This window comes from Phyllostomus discolor, chromosome 4, assembly GCF_004126475.2.
Source record: "Phyllostomus discolor isolate MPI-MPIP mPhyDis1 chromosome 4, mPhyDis1.pri.v3, whole genome shotgun sequence".
In the NCBI taxonomy this organism is placed as follows: domain Eukaryota; kingdom Metazoa; phylum Chordata; class Mammalia; order Chiroptera; family Phyllostomidae; genus Phyllostomus; species Phyllostomus discolor.
The window spans coordinates 46,232,387-46,251,930 of NC_040906.2; the positions used below are offsets into that span (position 1 = coordinate 46,232,387).

Consider the following 19,544-nt stretch of genomic DNA (forward strand, 5'->3'; position numbering starts at 1 on the left):
GCACAACCATAGTCTTAATGATATGTGAACAGGTGTTCTAGTTTAAGATGAAATCTTCAGGAACATTATCATACAGATTACACAGGGCATGTGTTAGAGGAGAGGAACTTCAAATGTAGAAAACCCAAATCTTTTATAGTGGATGATAAGCCTGCATAAACTCTGCTCCAGATGGTGATATTGCCTTACTTATACTACATAGTAATTCTGTTCTTGCCCTGCAAAAAGACATTTTCTTTTTTCCAAGGCTGTTCACTCTACAAACACCCTTGAAAGATAGAGCCAATACCTTTGTTTTTAAGATGTGCAGAAATGTGATAGACCCATGAAGATTTATCTTTGAACAACTTTGGATAAGTTCACAAAGCTTCAGTTTTCTTGTCTGAAAAATGGAATAAATAGTATAATATACATAGCTGTAATGATCAAATGATATAGTACACATAAAATGCTTAACATCATACCCAAGAACTTTATCAATTACTATTATAAATTATTATCTTGAATAAGATATGAGCATGCTTACTGAATTATTTTTCTCTATCAAATAGAATATTCCAGTTTGCTGATGTTTCTAATTGTAGAATCACCAAATATTAGAACCAAAAGGACCAGAAAGATTATCCAGTAAAACCAGGAATTTTACAGCTAAGGAAGTAAGTGTAGACACTTTAAGTGGCTTGTTGACTTTCTCACAGAACAGCCAAATAAAGGACAATGGTTATCTGATTTGAAATTCAGATTCTTTTGAAGGCTTGCAGCTCAATAAATAATGATATTACATTGAATTAAATTGATATGAACTGAAGCAAGACTGTGATGCATTAGAAAGCATTTCACATGTTTATTTGATCATTCTCTTCTTCCTATGTGCTTGACCTATAAAAACCACCTCAAATTTAGCTCCTGAAAGCAAATAAATACAGAAAGGAAGGAAGGGTGGAAAGTTAATTTAAATAATCTCTTCTTTACCTCCATCTCCATCACAGTTGATATTTCCACTGCAGAGGAAAAACACAGAAAACCGTGAGGAACATGTTATCTGTGTGTGTAGAGGATGTTGAAAACAGTCCCATTCTGGCTCAGGCAGGAGAGTTCTGCAGAATATCTGCAGTTTTATGCCAACAGCTTTATAATGGCTTATTGACAAACTTTCTAAGACATGAGGGGGAGTAGTAAGGAAGGAAAACAGGGGCTGACAGAAATAACATCTAGTTCTAGAAGGCAACATGTTGTAGAAACGATCATCGGTTGTAGAATTAGATGAACCTCAGTTCCTGTGTGAGTTTGAGCACATTACTGAGTTTCCTGACCTGTTAAATGTATGTAATATTCCTCCACAAGTAGTTGATGTGAAATTCAACTGAAGAAATGAAGTGAAGGTATCTGGCATATAGCAAGTTCTTATTAAATATTCATTTACTTTGAATAAAATTTAGTGAAGTAATTTATCCTGAAAAAGACCTGTAAAAATGAAACCATTGATTTTATACCTCTATTTAATAGCAGTCCCACTGTTTTTTCTCTCTTCTTTAAGATTGAGGCCACAGTATTAGCTTCTACAACATTCTGAAATACTTTCAGGGACCCCAGGTCAGAGTTAAGTATGTCCAGGTAGTCAAAGCAAGACTTTAGTAGGAAAAAATAATAGGGAATGTGAATTTCCCTTCATCTTTTGTCCACTTCGAGACCTCTGCAAATCACTTTTCACTCCAGGTAATTCTCTTCTGGGTGTCCCAGGAGTGCCTCCTGCCTGCCCGCCCCTGGGCAGGTGTGCTCCTGCTGTTCCCATCCCTCCCCCAACTGTGAGCACTGCACTGCCATCTTTGGGGCATAGTAGAAACTGCTGTTTTGCAACTGCTGTTTCTCTTTGCCAGGCATCATTCTTCATAGTGTGCTGTGTGTGTGTGTGTGTGTGTGTGTGTGAGAGAGAGAGAGAGAGAGAGAGAGAGTATGCCTTTATCCCTCTGCTTTAGAGAAGTCCCAACAATATGTCACTTGTCACAATGACACATTTTATGAAGATTTAGGGAAATAAGACTTTATGTTTTTACCTGTGGCATTCACTCTTCCTCTGGAATTAGAGATTGTGGAATTGAATATGATGGAGAGTTCCAGGCAGTACTGAAAATCCCTAGACATACAGCCTGTGATGAGAAATTATTTGTTAGAATCAGGCCCATCATACCTGTTTCTTCCCATAGGAGGAGTGCTGTCTTAAAGAATTCCCAGCCATTTTTCAAAAAGACTTTTGCAGGACCATATCACTGATTTGCATCCATGTCTACTTATGTCAGCAGAGTAGTGGACACAATTTGAGCTCTTTTGCATGGAGCTCCTAGGTTCTCTGGCCCCTAAGATCGTACGGGGCCTATCCTAACAGGCATACAAAAATCTGTAGCTGACAGTGGTAGACCAAGCTGAGATCCCTGCTACAGATACATACATATAAAGAAATTGATTTATATCCTGTCTACCTCTAAATTTGAGTGCAGACATTTGCCCTTAATTCTAGGTATATCAGAGTTTATTCATTTATTCATTTTTCATTGTTCAAAGAAGGCATACAAAGGTGATTTGGACCCAGCTCCTGGATCTTAGCCACCATAATCTGTTGCTTCACTTTCTGTCTTCATAGTTGTGACTGTCTTTACTTAACGCCTGACTTAGACCATCTGGTAGTTTACACTGGAAAATATCCCATCAGCAGTTAAGCTGCTAGTATCAACAACTCCATACTCAGTTTCTGTGGTGGAAAGAAAGTATTGCCATCAGGTATAGTCAGGAAATGTGCAGTTTGGTTCCGTGATATTTCAATATTCTTAACGCTCTCTTTGTCCCCAGGTTATGCAGATGTATCTTCCGTTTTGTGGCATCGCCATATCTAATGCTCAGGTATTTGCTGCCTCAAGGAAAGAATATGAGAGAAGCAGGGTGAGTGAAAAGAAACATGGCTGCCAAGCCTCAAAAGTCTCTTTCTAGAGTTTGTGAGTCTTTATGTCTTTTAAAAACTGCAGATGACCTTTGAATAGCCCAGGAACCTTTTTTGTTTGTATAATCCTTCAAGTCTATGGTTGGAGATCCCCTTAAGTAATGAGTCCAAATGGAAGTGGATACAAATTCTCTGTTGTTGTTTGGAGGGAATAATTCCAGATTCTTTGAATGAGGAAATTAATTTCACATTTACACTATAAGGCAAGAGATATAGTCTTGCTTACTCATAGCTTTGAAATGACAACACAATTTCGTAATATTTTTACAATTCAATTCTGTTAAGAAGCAAGGTGTGTTACAAATGATTTCACTTTACCTCACAAATTTTGTGTTTGAACTGAAAGGTTTTCTGGAGGACTATCAGAAAGTAACTGGATAACATGTAAACACTATTTTATAGGATTACAAAGAAACACACACATAAGGATGGGTCTCATTACCTCCACAAGTTTAATAGTTAAAAAAATGCTCTGGCTGGTGTGGTTCAGTGGATTGAGTATCAGCCTACAAACCAAAAGGTCACTGGTTCAATTTCCAGTCAGGGCACCTGCCTGGGTTGCAGGCCAGGGCCCCAGCTGGGATGTTCAGGAAGCAACCAGTTGATGTTTCTCTCACACATTGATGTTTCTCTCCCTCTCCTTCTCCCTCCTTCCTCTCTCTCTAAAAGTAATTTAAAAAAAAGACAGATGCTAAATTATAACATAGGGATTAAATTCTATTAGGCTTACTATACTTTTAAATGTAGAGAAATTACTGTCACAACTTTGAAATATATTTAACAAGAAGATGTTCTAAAAGGTTGGAACCCTCAAGTAATTGGTAGTCAAACCGATTAAAAGTTTCGCTTGCTAAGCATTATGACTTATGAACACTTCCCAGCATACAAACAAGCGCAGTTCACTCTACAGCCATCGTCTTCAGCACAGCACACCGCACCTTTTCTCTGACTTGGGTCCTGCTTCCATCTTTAGCCCCATGTCTTACCATTCCTCTCCTTTCATTTGGCACTCCAGTGATATATTACCCAGTTTCCAGAAAGCAATCTATTTTTTTTTCATTTTCTCTTATCTTTACCTGTATTTCTCCCTCTACCCCCCATGCCTCATGTCCACCTTTGACTCTCAGTATAATTTGCCGTGAATTTCCTTCAGGACTTCCAGCTCAGACTTCTATTTAATCATCCCTTCTTCGTTTATTGTTTTTCCTTGTATGTATTGCCATTGTTCTATTATGGATACTTATCACACTGTATAATACCAATGGCCCTCCTCTCTGACTACATTATGAACTCCTTAAGAGACACTTCATGTATTATTTATCTTTACATTTTCATGTATGGTGTAATTCATTCACTCATTCAACAAATATTTATTCAGACACTATCTATTCCAAGTCCTTGCCCCCAGAGAGCTTGCTATTCTAGTGGGAACAAAAGATAAAACAAGCAAACAAAAAATAGTATAGGTTGTGATAAGTGCCATAAAGAAAATTAAGTGAGTTAAAGGGATAGAGACTTCTTGTTGAAGAATAGTTTGGGAGGACACTTATTTCGGAGAGTGATTAAGAAGGCCTGTATAAGGAGGTAATATTTAAATGGGGACCTGGATTAAATAAAGGAGCAAAGCCACACAAAAATCTTGGAGGAGCTTTGCAGGCAGTAGAAATATTAAATGCAAAGGCCCTGGCATAAGTGAACACTTGATTTGTGTGTTTATAGAGAGAAGGGGATAGACCTCAAATAGTCAAAACGATTCTGAAAAAGAACAAAGCTGGGGCAATCACACTTCTTAATTTCAAACTATACTATAATAATAAAAACAGTATGGTGCTAGCATCAAAAACAGATACCTAGACCAGTGGAATAGAATCTAGAGCCCAGAAATAAATCCATGCATATAGTCAACATATATTTGACACGGAAGGCAAGAATACTTAATGGAAAAAAGATAATTTTTTTCAGTAAATGATCACAGTTGAGAAAACTGGATATTCAAAAGGAAAAGAATGAAGTTGGACCCTTATTATATCAATCACAAAAGTTAACTTGAAATGGATTAAAGACTTAAATATAATGCCTGAAACTGTAAAACTCCTGGAAGAAAACATAGGGGAAAATCTCTAGTGATTTTTTTTTTATCTGACACAAAAGCACAAGCAACAGAAAGCAAGAATAAACGAGTGAAGCTAATCCCAAGCTTAAAAACCTCTGCACAGCAAAAGAAACAATCAACAAAATTAAAAGGCAACCTATGCAATGGGAAAAAATACTACAAACCATATATATTAGATATAGGATTATATCCAAAATATACAATTCAATAGCAAAACTCCCAAATAATCCAATTGAAAAATGGGCAGAACATCTAAATAGACATTTCCCCCCACAAAGAAGACATATAATGGCCAACTGGTACATGAAATGATGCTCATCATCAGTAATTATCAGGAAAATGTCTGTCAAAACCACAATAACCACCTCACACCTATTAGAATGAATTTTATCAAGAAGGTAGGAGATAATAAGTGAGTGAGAATGTGGAGAAAATGGAATCCTGTGCACCATTTGTGAGAATACAAATTGGTAGAGCCACCACAGAAAGTAGTATGCAGGTTCCTCCCAATTAAAAATTGACCTTCCATATAATCCAGCCACCCCACTGCTGGGTGTATATCCAAAGGAAATGACATCATTATCTTTCAGAGATATCTGCTTCCCCATGTACTTTGCAGCATTATTTACGGTAGCCTAAGTGTCCACTGATGGGTGAGTACATAAAGAAATTATATTATATATACACAACAGAATATTATCTAGCCATAAAAAAGAAGGAAATCCTGCCACTTGCGACAACATGGATGGACCTTGAGGGCACTGTGCTAAGTGAAATAGGTCAGACAGAGAAAGGAAAATACTGTATGATCTCACTTATGTGTTGGATCTATGAGAAGCAGAACTCATAAAAACAGAGAGTAGAATGATGGTTGCCAGGCCTGGGGTGTGGGGCAAATGGAGAGATTCTAGTCAAAGTGTAAAGATTTTCAATTGTAAGATGAATAAATTCTCGGGGCATAATATTCAGCATGGTGACTACATGAAAACAGTTAAGTAATCTAAATTTTGGGGAGATCAGGATTCAAGATTAATATTTAGGAACCATCAGTGTAGAGATGATATTTAAAACTAGACTATCAGGTGGGTTGATCTGGGGGACAATGCGTGGATAAGAGAAGGGAAGAGATCCAAGGATGAGGCCCGGAGCCGAGAAATTCACTGAAAGAAGGAGCGGGAAATGCATGCGAAGTCAGGAAGCAGGGAGTGTTCAACTGTGTGAAAGGCTTCTGGGGTCTGGTGAATTGCGTATCATCTGGATTTTCTTCTCTTTTTCTCCTATTCTGGAGGTCGACCACATCATTATTTGAAAAACTCTTATTACTTGTTAGTACAGCAGCAATGTTTAATTAGAAACAATAAAGTTACTATAATGTGATTTGTCTGTGCAAGACTTGAGGCAGAATGAGTTTTTCCTTTGAGATGAATGTTCTTCTGTGTGGGTCCCAGAGGCCCTATCCACGCAGTCACAACAAATTGCAAAGTTAAATAATTGTTCAGTTAATATGATCCATCTGAAGAAATAGCCTAGATGATTACAGAAATAATGTTTCCCCTTAATAACAGGGGATTTTATTGGTAATTATTCAGGCAATTGCCACATCTTTGATGTTATATTTGAATATGAAATTATTGCACACTGACCTCTACAGTGATTTGCTGTCCCAAAGCCAGATTGTCAGGAAGCACTTAAAACTTCTTTTGCCTCCTGGTGTTTCTGTTTACTTTGGGGTCATAGAACGATCCTTAGCCATTTTCACAGCTCTCTTTAGAGAAGACCCTACCTGGGGTATTTGGTCCTCTTTTAGATGCTCAGTGAACCACTCATTTCATAGGGCCATTAACTCATTCAAATTCTTTTCTACCTGATTAAACTCAGAGAAGAAATTTTCAAATGGTTCCAGGACAAATCAAATTCATAGCTGAAGTTGAAATTAGCCATGTCCGTGGGATGATGATCAACTCCATCTCCCTGAATAGATGTGAGTTTGAAAACCCATGACATGCTTTTGTGAGGTATCAGACTTCAGAGTGCACATCTTATTAAATTGTATTGAATGAAGCACCCTCTGGCCAATTCACTGGCTGTGTAATTTTCTGATTGCTATTTGATAGCAGCATAATATCTACCACCTGTACATAGCCCACTATTCTTAAATTTCTGGAAATATCCATGTAATGAAAAACTGCAAATAAATATTATTTCAATGCAAAGACTGCAGGCTAATAGCTGGATAAAATAATAGGTAATTACAGTATGCTTTTCAAAGGAATACATAGCTTTTAAGTAAGAATTGGTTTTTTTCTTTTTTTTCTGCTGTTTTAATGGTGTTTTCTTTTCTGAGATATATAATAGTATTTGAATGTTTTTCTGGACAGATTGCAATGAAGCAATACTTCTTGTGCAGAAGGATTAATGGGGGGGTCATATATATTTTTTAGAAGACTCTGGAACTTAATTAGCATTCACTACTATAATTCTTTCAGACTTCAGTGAGAAATGTGTATTAGTGAAAATGAGTCTTAAGCTTGACCATGAAACTATTTCTTCCTGATGGTGAGGAAGAGCTGCTTTGTAATTTTCTGAAATAAATGAGAGAATCAGGTATTCATTACTTATAAAATGTTGGGTTTATTCCTAGTTGCATTGCAGAAAAACTGTGTGGGGGTGGGGGAGAAGCCTGTGATTAATGACTATCTGGGTCATGTAGTCATTAGCTATATGGGATAGAATCATTCATTTATGAGTATATATGTATATATACACACACACAGTTGTATGCAGGAATTATATGGGACTATATGGACTGGAACTGTTCTCTAGTTGTGTTTTGCAGTTCAAGACCCTGTTATTAAACAAAATTACGGAAGTATGCATATGTCAAAATAGTCATAAATGCTTTAAAAATTAGCCGTAAAAAGTATTTATATTTTATTATTGCAAAGACTAAATGGAATTTTGAGAGGAAAAAAACAGTATTTTTATTCAGTCATCTATCCACCTAAATACATTCATTTCACATTTCCCAGGCTTTGCTAGAGGTGGTTAATGACCTCTTTGAAGAGCAGACGGACCTGGAGAAAATCGTCAGGAAGATAATGCATCGGGCCCAAACCCTGCTGAAATGTGAGCGCTGTTCTGTGTTACTCCTGGAGGACATTGAATCCCCAGTAAGTCCTCTTTTCTCTGTCACGTAGAGTTGGAGACTGAGTTAATGGAATAAAGATCAGTTTATTTGTAATTAGGTTTGTGAAATTGTGACTTGAACCACTCTTTTCATGACTCTTGTAATCATGGGGTGAGTTTTTATATGATTGAAGTTTTTAATTTTTTTACATGTATATTCAGTCTTGTTTTGCTGTCATCTTAGAAACATAGACTCTTAACGCTGATAGGGACCTTAGAGATCTATCTCAGTCCCGTGTATTTACAGATGAGGAAACTAAGGGATTGAATGGTTGGCCCAATATCTCAGAGCTGAATAGAAGACAAGCTCAGGGGCCAGCCTTCCACCATGTTCTCCCAGTCAGGCCCTCAGTCTAGACAACGCTCTACAGCCCACTTGCTGGGAGGAGCCAGCAAACTAACACTGGAGAAGCAGCACAGTGGCTCTTGGAACCTGCATGTTTGTACCTGAGCTGAGTGCAGTGACCTGAGCTGAGGCTGGGCTGTGCGTCAGAGGTTTGCCTTGTTGCTTCTGAAGTGCACAGAGCACCCAGGCAGGTGGGGGAAGCTCATTTCTTCTTCACCACAGGGGTTCCTGTTACTCCAAAGGCAAGCCTCAAGCTGCTAGTTCGAGGATTTACACCTGCCTCCTCTCAGCTTTCAGGTTTTGTTAACCCTTGGGCTTTTTGGGGGAAATCTGCTGGGTAAATACACAACAGTGTTGAAAATAATGATTATCATCAATCTACCTTCCTGAAAGTTAAATGTCTAAACCAACCCTCAGTGACAATTTGATATTTTTACTGTGAACTTTCTTCAAAGACCAAGAATTGTCTAGCAATTAAATGCTGTATTTATACCTCAGAGAATATTTTCCTGTGCTTTACCTAGAAAAGGTTATCGTCTTTTCTTTTTAGTTTGTGTTTCTCAAAGAATAAGAACCTTAGGGTAAATTTTGGAGACATAATAAGTATTGTAAAACTTACGCATTAAGTTTTTAGAAAATCTATATATGTTTAAAATGCTTAGAAGTGTTTCTCCATATTTTAGCAGAGCTTGAGGTTATTTTTCTATTTCAGCACATATGGTTTAAACCAACAATGGTCTTCCAAGTATCCTGTGACTGTGTAAGCCTTGGCAGAACACACACACACACACACACACCACTTAATGGTGTTTCCAGTTGGCTTTGTGAAGCACTTGAGTTCATTTAATCCTCACTGCATCCTTATTAGATTGGTATTATTACTATCATCCTCATTTTGTAGATGAGGATGTAATGCTCAGAAAGTGGAATGACTTGCTAGAGTCTCCCCCACCACCTGACTCTAAAACCCCTGAAAGGGTGGGGGTGCTCCTTGGTGTCTGGCAGGCTGCAAGCTCTCACCATAAAGGCAAAGGCAAAGGCGAGAAGGGACAGTTGCTGGGATTCCCGGAGTCACTCCCAGGTCCCTGTGGGACAAGTGGCCGAGGGCCCAGGTAACCATGAATATCACATTAAAAACATCATAAAAGAAGAAAAGACAACTCTAAAATATTATGTGAAGAATATGGTATGAAGAATAAAATTGAATATGAAATGGAAAATAATACAGTATAAAAAGTTAAGAGAGAATGATAAAAAATGGAGTCAGAATATAGAAAGTCCAAAATAAAGATAATTGGTATCTCTGAGGCGAATATGACAGATGGAACAGGCAAAACATTCAAAATTACAACACAAAGAAATTGTACTGAAATACAGGCAAATTCAAATTTATGTACTGAAATAACATATTGTTTCTGGAAAAGTTGGTGCTGACTGCTTAGTACTGAAACACATTCAGTATTAAAGGACTTCAAAGATAATCAAAACATTCTATAGGCATCCAGGCAAAAGAATCAAGTCACCTATTGGAAGGAATTTATTCTGTGTTAGACATCCCTGTACCATTCTCCAGGGCTAGGAGAAAATGTAGCAATAACTACAAAGTCCTCAGGGAAAAAAACACGACCCCATGATTTTAAATCCAGTCAAATTTATATTCAGTTATATAAGCCATAGATAGGAATTTTTAAATGAGCAAGAAAGAGGTCAGGAAATATAGTTCCAAACTGTCCTTCCTGAAAAATACAAGTGGTTGATATCCAGCCAAGCAAGTGACAGAGAAGGCATGGGTAAAGACATGGTAATAAGGCTAGTATTGAATATTGAATGGGTCTAAATGTAGAACCAAGGCTAAAAATGGTGTCCCATGTACTTATAGAGACAAATATAAACCTTATATTATAAACCATTACAATCGTCTTGGCTCACAATGTCCCCCAAAGTGCCATAGGGGCATCAGATGCCTGTATGTGCAATTTTAAAAAAGGAACATTATGCTTGGAGAATCCATCCCTTTTCCACTGAGGGGTATCAAGCCTGCTGTTTGAAGCGAGACGTTATGTTGTCTCCAAATTTGCTAACGGCAAACACAACCTGTGCAGGGACCTGGATGGGGAGAGGTCGGGGCTGTGCCGTTTGGGCAGACACAGGAGGACGGTGTGCTCAGGGCCCACATGGACTGCCTCCCCCACAGGGATCTGGGTTGCATGCGATATTTTAATTTTAATGTGTTAAATTTATCAATATTCCTTTTTGATTTGTACTTTATGTTTTCTTTAACAGCTTTACCTCCATGTTAAAATGACTTTCTCTTATACATTCTTTAACCCATCTGGTATTTATGTTTTTTTATGTCCATCTAGAATTACTTTTTGTATGGTGTAAAGCTGTAGGTATGTGTGTGTGTTTGTATGAAACCATTGCCTCAGCTGTTTCCCCCCACTCTGTAGCGCCAGTTCTATGTTGTATGGTTGCTGTGTACACCTGAGTCTGGTTCTGAGCTTGCTAGTTTGCCCCATTGATCTCTTGGGCTGTTTCAGCACCAGCATTACACTGTCCGAATTTCTGTAATTTTATAATACTCTTGGTGTCTGATAGGGCAAGTCCCCAGTGTTGTTCTCCTTTAAAATGGACTTGCCTATTTTTGACTTGCTGCTCTTGCATATATATTTTAAGAGTAACGTTTAATTTCCATGAAAAACTCTGTAGAGATTTTGATTGAAAATGCTTTGATTTATAGATCCAATTTAGGAGATGTTGGCAAGTAATGGAATATACAAGAGAAATGGTTTAAACAGTAAGATTTGTGTCTTATATAACAAGAAGTCTGCAGGAGGCAATCCTGGGGATTGTGCAGCAGCCAGGTGATATAATCAAGAGCCTGGGCTCCGTGAGCTTTCCTGTGTCTGTCTCGGGGGGCTGCCGTCAGTGATTGGCTTTGACCGTCATCATCCAGGAGGCTAGTGCAGCTCCAGGCAACATGCCATCTGATGACTGACTGTGTGTCAGGAGAAGGAAGGAAAACTTCTTTCCACATGTCTTTCTTTTTCTCAGGGAGGAAAGTGTTTTCCAAAAAGGGCTTTTCCCATGGACTTCCCACGACCTGTTAGTAAAGAACAAAATGATGCTGTTCAAATCATTAATATTCTTAGTATTTTTGTCTTTCATCTATCATTCTCTGGTGGAGGGGTATTCAAATCATCAGCCTGAGATTTATTGATATCATTTTGTCCAATTCTGTAGCCTGTTATCTATATTAATTGTACGTGTGTTTTAATTTGCATTGCAGCTTATTTTCATGGGAAAGTGTTCTTGTTCATTTGTTCATGCCTTTGTTTTCTTTCATTCTTTCCTGTCCTCTTCCTCCCTGACAGTTTGCACAGTTCCTTGGTCCTTAGTCAAGAACGAGGTCTAGTGTGGGCGGCTTGGGTCTCCTGCTATGTGGTAATATTACCCTAAATCTGAGGTGGCCTGGTTCAGTTTCTGGAGGTGAGGCGGAGTCATCTGTCCCAGAGCAACACTCTGAGGCCCCAGACCCTGGCAGGAGCTGAAGTTCCAGCCCTTGCTGCCTGCCTTTTTCTGGACCTGGAGCACAGCAGGCCTGTCTCTAGGCTTGTGCTTCAGAGAGCTTTCTTTTTTTCCCCTTCTCCTTTCTCTTCTCTTTAACCTCTAGATGTCATTCTGATGTTCTCTTTCTGTCCTTTATCAGTCTTTAGTCTGTTTTGTGAAAAACACAGATGCATCAAAGCATGAATTTATAGCACCAACTCTAATGGCATTACATACACTACATTTATGGTCAGAAAAAAAAGTATCATTTCAGGAAGAAAAATGCTCAAACTTTCCTTCCTCCAAAAATAACATGTGCTTTTCCCTAGTTTATTAGAACCATTTTAGGAAACAAAAACTTCTAATTATTTTTTTATGGTTTGAATATTTTTAAGAACTGGTTATTGCAGATGTATGATATTTTATTGCCTCCCTGCATTTGAGGGGGAAGGGGGAAAATAATTTAAAACTAGGTGTAGGAGCTTGGTTCATTGTACTCTGACCTCAGTGTTTGGGGACTCCATTCATAGTCTTTAAACTGGCCAGTCACGGGTGAGCTGGTCAGGTGACTCAGTGGATGCCAAAAGTAAAAATGAGAAATGCCTTGCTAGCCCTCTGCCCTGCCAAAGTTAATGTTTCACCCTCTTTTGCTTCTCTTAAGTGTTTCAGTCAATCAATTTCAAGTGACTTTGTCAATGGTATTTTGCACTAGACTGAAAAAAAAAAAAGATTGTTCCATAGCTACCTGCTTGCTGTCAATATTAGGAAATATTTAGTCCTTTGAACTGAATATTCCCTGCTAATGCGATTCCATTCCATGAACCTGTCTAAGCAATTTCTATCACTTCCCTTAGTTCCTTTCTAGCTTATGTATTTACTATGATCTCCATTTCTTTCTGTGCTTAGTCAAGGAAAGCAAATGGAGCCATTTTAATCTCATGTCCTCAGGCACCGTCTCAGCACCACCGTTTACAAGTGATTTTTCCTGGATTGTCCTGGCGGCTGGCAGCTATTTGGTTGTCCAGAATTCCATGAAATACTTCATAGCTGAGCTTATAAATATGGGGTTAGTTCTTGGAGTTTATTTTATAAATCATGAAAGACCAGCTACACTTGTTTCCTAATATGTTCCTTAACTTCTTGGTTCTTATGGAATATACTTATAATTAAACCACAAAATTAGATGATCTTTCCTGAATCCAACACTTCAGGGGAAGAGATGAGGTGATCATCATCTGATTGTCCTGGAACAGCCATAATTCAATCCCCTCCATCTGAAATGGGTTGTAAAAATTGCTCTGGGCTTTCCTTCCTATTTCCCTTTCTTTTTATTTCCTCATCTTTCTTTCTTAAACTTTTCTCCTCCGGCTAAGGAAGCTAACTTAAACTGATTTTTCTTACAAGTGCTTTTTCTAGAGTACAAAATGAAAAGTATCTAGAAAATCTCTGATGATTATCTGGTGAGTATATACATATACTCATCACTAATAATATATCATATTTTGTATTTGTATATATCAATGAACTTTATTAACATTTATGTCACTATATTAACACAAATCACATCAAAAGTCACTTATGTTAAATATATAATATATTTTTATTTACTTTTAAAGATTTTATTTATTCATTTTTAGAGAGAGGGGAAGAGAAGGAAAAAGAGAAGGAGAGAAATATCAGTGCGTGGTTGCCTCTCACGTGCCCCTTACTGGGGACCTGGTCCGCAGCCCAGGCATGTACCCTGACTGGGAATTGAACGGGCAACCCTTTGGTTCGCAGCCCATGCTCAATCCACTGAGCTACACCAGCCTGGGCAATATATTTAACATATATGTGATTAAAAGTTGTGAGTTGAGTTGATATACCAGGGTGGGCAAAAGTAGGTTTATAGTTGTTAGTATGGAAAGAGACATGCAGATTATGATTATTATAATAACTTTATTAACTCAAAAGAATGTCAGAATACAACTGTAAACCTACTTTTGCTCACTTCCGTAATGACATATAATTATATAATTATTTATGTTATATATAATCTATATGATATATTGTTAACATATATACATGATTAATGATGTGAGTTGCAATTAGCGATGTGTGAAAGTAATAAATGATATCATTTATATATGTTAACTATATGTATGCTGCATATACATGTTACATACATGTATACATGTGTTGCATGAATTAAATATATGTATATATTTAACACACATACATTATATATAATATATAAAGTATACAGTATATGTGTATAAAATCTCAAGCTACAGAACTTCAAAGCCCATCTCCACCACATTCTGCCCAGAATCCTCAGCACTTCTGAGATTTTCTGTTCAATTAATAAAGTCATCATCCCAGAGTAACTCAAGCTAAAAACCAGAGTGCTTTCTAAGTCTTTCTTACTGTCTACATTCAATTGTCTAGGTTTGTTATTTCTATGTTGAAACATCATTTCTAGGCCCTTCTTTCCATCCCTCCTACCACTGTCTCTACTCTGCCTTTACCAATCTCTGACCTTGATATCCTCCTCCTACCCCATTTCCTTGCTCACAAGCAGCACACTTTCCATCAATTCTTACTAGTATTTCTTGCTTTCTTTCTAAAACATACATCTGTGTCTTCCATGCTTCAAAACATTTGTTGCCTGTTGCCTGTACAACAAAGCTAAAACTGCCCCACATTCAAAGTCCATTGCCTCTGCCATCAGCCTAACTTGTGGTTCTCCTCTCTGTCCTCAGCCTCGCTCGATCCCTTTCCTCATCCTGTGCCCCACCTCCTTGGGTTACCTACTTGTGCAGGTATTTGCTTCTGTATCTTTGCACATGCAGTTCCTGTGAAAGACAAAATGCACCAGTCAATTAAGAAAATACTTTCATCCAGGCTAAACATTCATTAATAATGAGCATCTCCGAGAAGAAAAGGTGTCTGGGGTTTTACAGAAGTATGCAGACAAGGGAGTTATCTGCATCATTTTGTGCATCTTAGGGGAGTTATGAGGAAGGAAGGAGGCAGGTTCAATTTTGAAATGTGGTAGGGCAGGGCAGTCCTTTGAGGTTAGCCAATTTGGAAGACAAAATGGTAGTGGGATTTCTTGAGCATTACTGTTTTCTGGAAGCACAGGACTCAGATGAAGTGCAGCTCTGTATTGACTATTGTCTGCAAACCCTGCCTCTCCCCATCTATTGTCAGCCTTTCTCTTTCTAGCTCAGTGCCCATGAAAGCTAATCTCAACGCACTATACCACTTCGGCTTTCTTGTTCTCTGGCTTCCAGTTGAGTTTTACAAACAAGAGGGATTGGCAGAAGATTCAAGGGCAGGAGAAGAAGGAGGTTGGGAGTATTTACTCCCCTTGTTCTTTCTCTGCCAGTGGTAGAGGTGGCTGGATTCTTTTAAGACCCTTCTCCACAGGTCCCACTCCTCCAAAGCACCAATGACAAAGCCCTCCTTCCTTCCATGCCTCCTTCTCTCCCTCACACTCTCTTGGATTCCCTTAGACCTAGGGCTGCTTTCCAAAGTTGCCCACACTTATGTAATCAGTCCCTTTATTAAATTAGGTTCAGTTAAACTCTTTTGAGTGCTCTGTTTCTACCAAAATTCTAAGGATGGGATTCACAAGAGCCTTCCTTCAACACCCTCCCCTGTGTACTTCTAGCATTTTGAATGCACACCGGTGAAATGTTAACATTTGTGAACTGTTTTCCCCCGCATGCTGTTTTGTGAGTTAACAGTACCTGCTACATTAAGCATTTGATAACTTTTAACTGAGTGAACAAATAATTAAAATAAATGGTCAGGATAAGTGAGAAATTTATCAGGAAGGATGATAGTGGATATTTCCTAATTCATATCTCTGCCCTTTACAGAGCAGCCCTCTTAGGGAAAAATGAGGATTAAGAAAACTCTAATGAAAAAGAAATGGTAATCACTTAGTAATTCATTTCTATTTTCTTTTTGGAGGCAGGATTCTCTGTTTGAGCATAGTTTTCTTTTTTGAGTTGTTTTCACTCATTTTTTAAATGGAGAGAAACCAGACCAACTAGTGCTTGATAAATATCACATCAAAAAGACTTCTGTCCGTGGAGCTTTTCCAAAGAACAGGCAGAGACACTCAGGGATGTTTGTTTCCTTCACTGTGACACCGAGCTGCCTCCCCCGGGCGCAGCACTCAGGGCTGGGCGACAGCCAGGGGAGCTCAGAACCACTTGTTCAGATTCACTGACCTACAAACCACTTCTGAAGATTTTATAAGATTCTCTTTCTACTTAGTGTATATGAGTGTGTGCATACTTACCTAATCTGTGTTCACTTGGTACATCTATAATAAAATTGGAATTGGATTTAAAAATGAAATTTTAAAAAATGATTAAATGGAGAACCATACAATGGGTCCAAGTCAAGAATAAAGCATGAATTTTATTCTTTTTCATTTACGCTTTCATTTGTTTTTATTAGTCATAATCTCCACAATGACACTATACATCCCACAGAATTTTATCAAAATAGTTTCACTGTTTTTGCTGTTTTGTTTTTTAGCCCAGACATCTGACTGTATGTAAATTTTTACTTGAATACATTATATTTTAAAAAATTCCTTTAAAAATATAAATTAAGGCATGGCTTCCTAGAGTTTTGCTTTTCAAAGGTACATTTGAGAGTGAAAAGGGGAGCACACTTGTAATAATTGTCCCAGGACAGCAGGCTTAATTAAAGTGGGGTGGTCCTGTGTAAATGGGGACATACGTGTGTCCTTGAGTGTATCTCCTGCCACTTGCCTCAGTGCCTAAAATTTCTATCATCACAGTGTTGTTTCAGATTCTGACACCAGGAATACCCTTTCTGAATATAGGTGAACTACATGGGAACATTATACACATTAATCTACCATCAGTCATTAACAGCTTAACAGGTAGTAAGTAGTTGCCTTGGTCCACAGATGGTTCTAGACTGGAAATCAGCAACCTTTTTTCTATAAAGGGCCAGCTAGTAAATATTTTAGGCCTTGTGACCCATATAGTCTGTTCTAACTACTCAATTCTACAGTTATAGCAGAAAGCAGCCATTGACAATATTTAAATCAATGAGTTGGTCTGTTGAAACAAAACTTTATTTATAAAAACAGATGGTGGGCCAGATTTGGTCCACAGACTCTCCTTTGCCCACCCCTGCCCTAGAGGCCTGGGCAGCAGGGAGATCAGCCTGCCTTTCTAGGATTCTGTTCCTCCTCTGGTGTTCATCCTGCTGTTCCCAACATGAGCTGAAGCCCAAGTGTATGTTGCCTCGAAGGCCTAATATTCTACTTACTCTGAGGGTTAATTTGGTTGTAAGCCTACTGTCAGATTACTCTGAATTCAGAGAATTTGTAAAAGGTTTCCACCAGCATACTTGGGTTCCTAAAGAGGGTTCAGACTGGGATTTCTGGGACCATCTTAGATCCATTCTAGAATGAATTTGAAGCCCCTCATATTCAGATGGCCTGGAAACAGCCAACTGTATGCACCTTATGGAACCAAGGCTGATGTTTTGCCACTCTCTTGGTCTCGTCTGGCTGACAGTCAGCGGTGGGTTGGTGCCCACAGCTTCACTGCTCCGCTTGTGTCTGACCGCTCTCTCGATGGGACTCAGGCCTGCTCCTCTCTATTCTCATCTCGTCTGCTCCCGGCTGCAGGTCCACGTCGTGTTTCTCTCACCCACCTTTCCAGATCCCCTCCCAGCACCTCTCAAAAGTATTCTTCTTCACAACCTAATGGACCCTAACAGCTTTGTTCAACTGTAATTAGCTTGACACAAGCATATTTTTATTCACATGTAAAAGTATTTTTGTACACTGTTATACAGTTTCCAATTATTTGAGTATTTCATTTCCTCTTTGTTTATATTTTTACTCAATTATTAAAAGCATTTAAGGCACACTTGAGTGAAAACATAAAATTCATAGTGAATGAATATTTTCTGAGTGCCTATTTTGTGCTAGGCATGTCATAGAATGAAAGGCAAAATTTTAAATAAAAGGAAAAAAGAGGAAGTACACATTGTAAACAAAAATAAATCAAATCAACAAACTCAAGATCAAGCTATGCTGCAAAAAGATAAAACTTTGAACCTAAAGCTTTACTTCCTAAAAGTCAAGGTAAAAAAAAAATTTAATAGATATAATTCCTTTGGTTTAATAAAAGGAATCATATCAACTGATCAAGAAACCTTTTCTGACCCATAAATTTAAATGCTTTCCTCCTCAAAATATTAATCCTTTAAAAGTTAGAGACCTTGTTTACTACTTTTTTGGGTAACTATTTATACTATTCAGTACTTGATATATATTGGATAATCAATATTTAACCAAAGGCCAGTCAACATTAGTATTATACTATTTTTCTCCTATTAAGACATTGGGACCAAAGAACTATCACACAAGGTGTGAAATTAAGGAACATAGTCTACAACACCGCACTCACTTATGCCACCAACTACACATTTGGGGGTTCCCAAGACCATGCCAGCCTCAATAATTTGCTAGAAGGGTTCACAGAACTCACTGAAAATTGCTGTACTCACGGGTATGGTTTATTGTAGGAAAGGATACAGATTAAGATCAGCCATAGGAGAGATGCACGGGCAGAGGCAGGAGGGTTCCAAGATTGGAGCTTCCAGGTGTCCTGTTGCCCTGGGGTCCCGGACAGTATTAACTCCTCCCAGCAACACTGCATGACAGCACGCATTAAGTACTGCCAGACCCATCCGGGAGGGTTACCTGACCCTGGGTGTCCAGGTTCTTCACTGGGGCATGCTCACCAAAACCCAGCTGGCCACCCACGTAGCTGACCTCACTCTTCATCTCCTCCACAAGTTAACTGGCTCCATGTGACCCAAAGACCCCACCCTAATCACATTGTTGGCGTTGCTCAAAGCCCCCACTCTGAATTAGGTTGTTACTATCTGGCTGGCCCAAGGCTCCTGGGTAAACAAAGACACTTTTTTTTTAAGGTAGGACATTCTGAAGGCTTAGAGGTCAGCTTTCAGGAGCCAAGGACAAAGGCCAGACCTTTCTCTGGGTAAGGTTAACTCTAACACACAAAGTCAACACCGTGGTCATGAACCTAGAGCCTGGTTTTGCTCAGCACGCCAAGGGCTGGTTGACTGGGGGACGTATCTAGTCATCTCCATGATATGCTCAAGTTCAAAGATACACAATCCTTGACTTATATCTTAAACATGTATTTAGGAAATAAAACAACAAAATGCTAGACTTTGAGGGGTTTTTCCCTCCTAGCATGTGAATTTATGCTGGAATTAAAAGTTCTAACATCTTAGAAAAACATGTTTCTCCCCTGTGGTAATTTTTTAAAAGTTCCTCTTTT

General features: G+C 38.5%; 1 protein-coding gene across 1 annotated transcript in view; it reads left to right on the forward strand.

Annotated features, from left to right (window-relative positions):
• Window positions 1–19,544, forward strand: part of PDE11A (phosphodiesterase 11A) — a 321,994-nt gene that overhangs the window by 100,786 nt on the left and 201,664 nt on the right. The window contains exons 3-4 of the mRNA XM_028510818.2: window positions 2,845–2,934; window positions 8,135–8,275. Of these exons, the coding sequence (XP_028366619.1) occupies window positions 2,845–2,934; window positions 8,135–8,275 (231 nt within the window). The remainder of the gene's footprint in view (window positions 1–2,844; window positions 2,935–8,134; window positions 8,276–19,544) is intronic.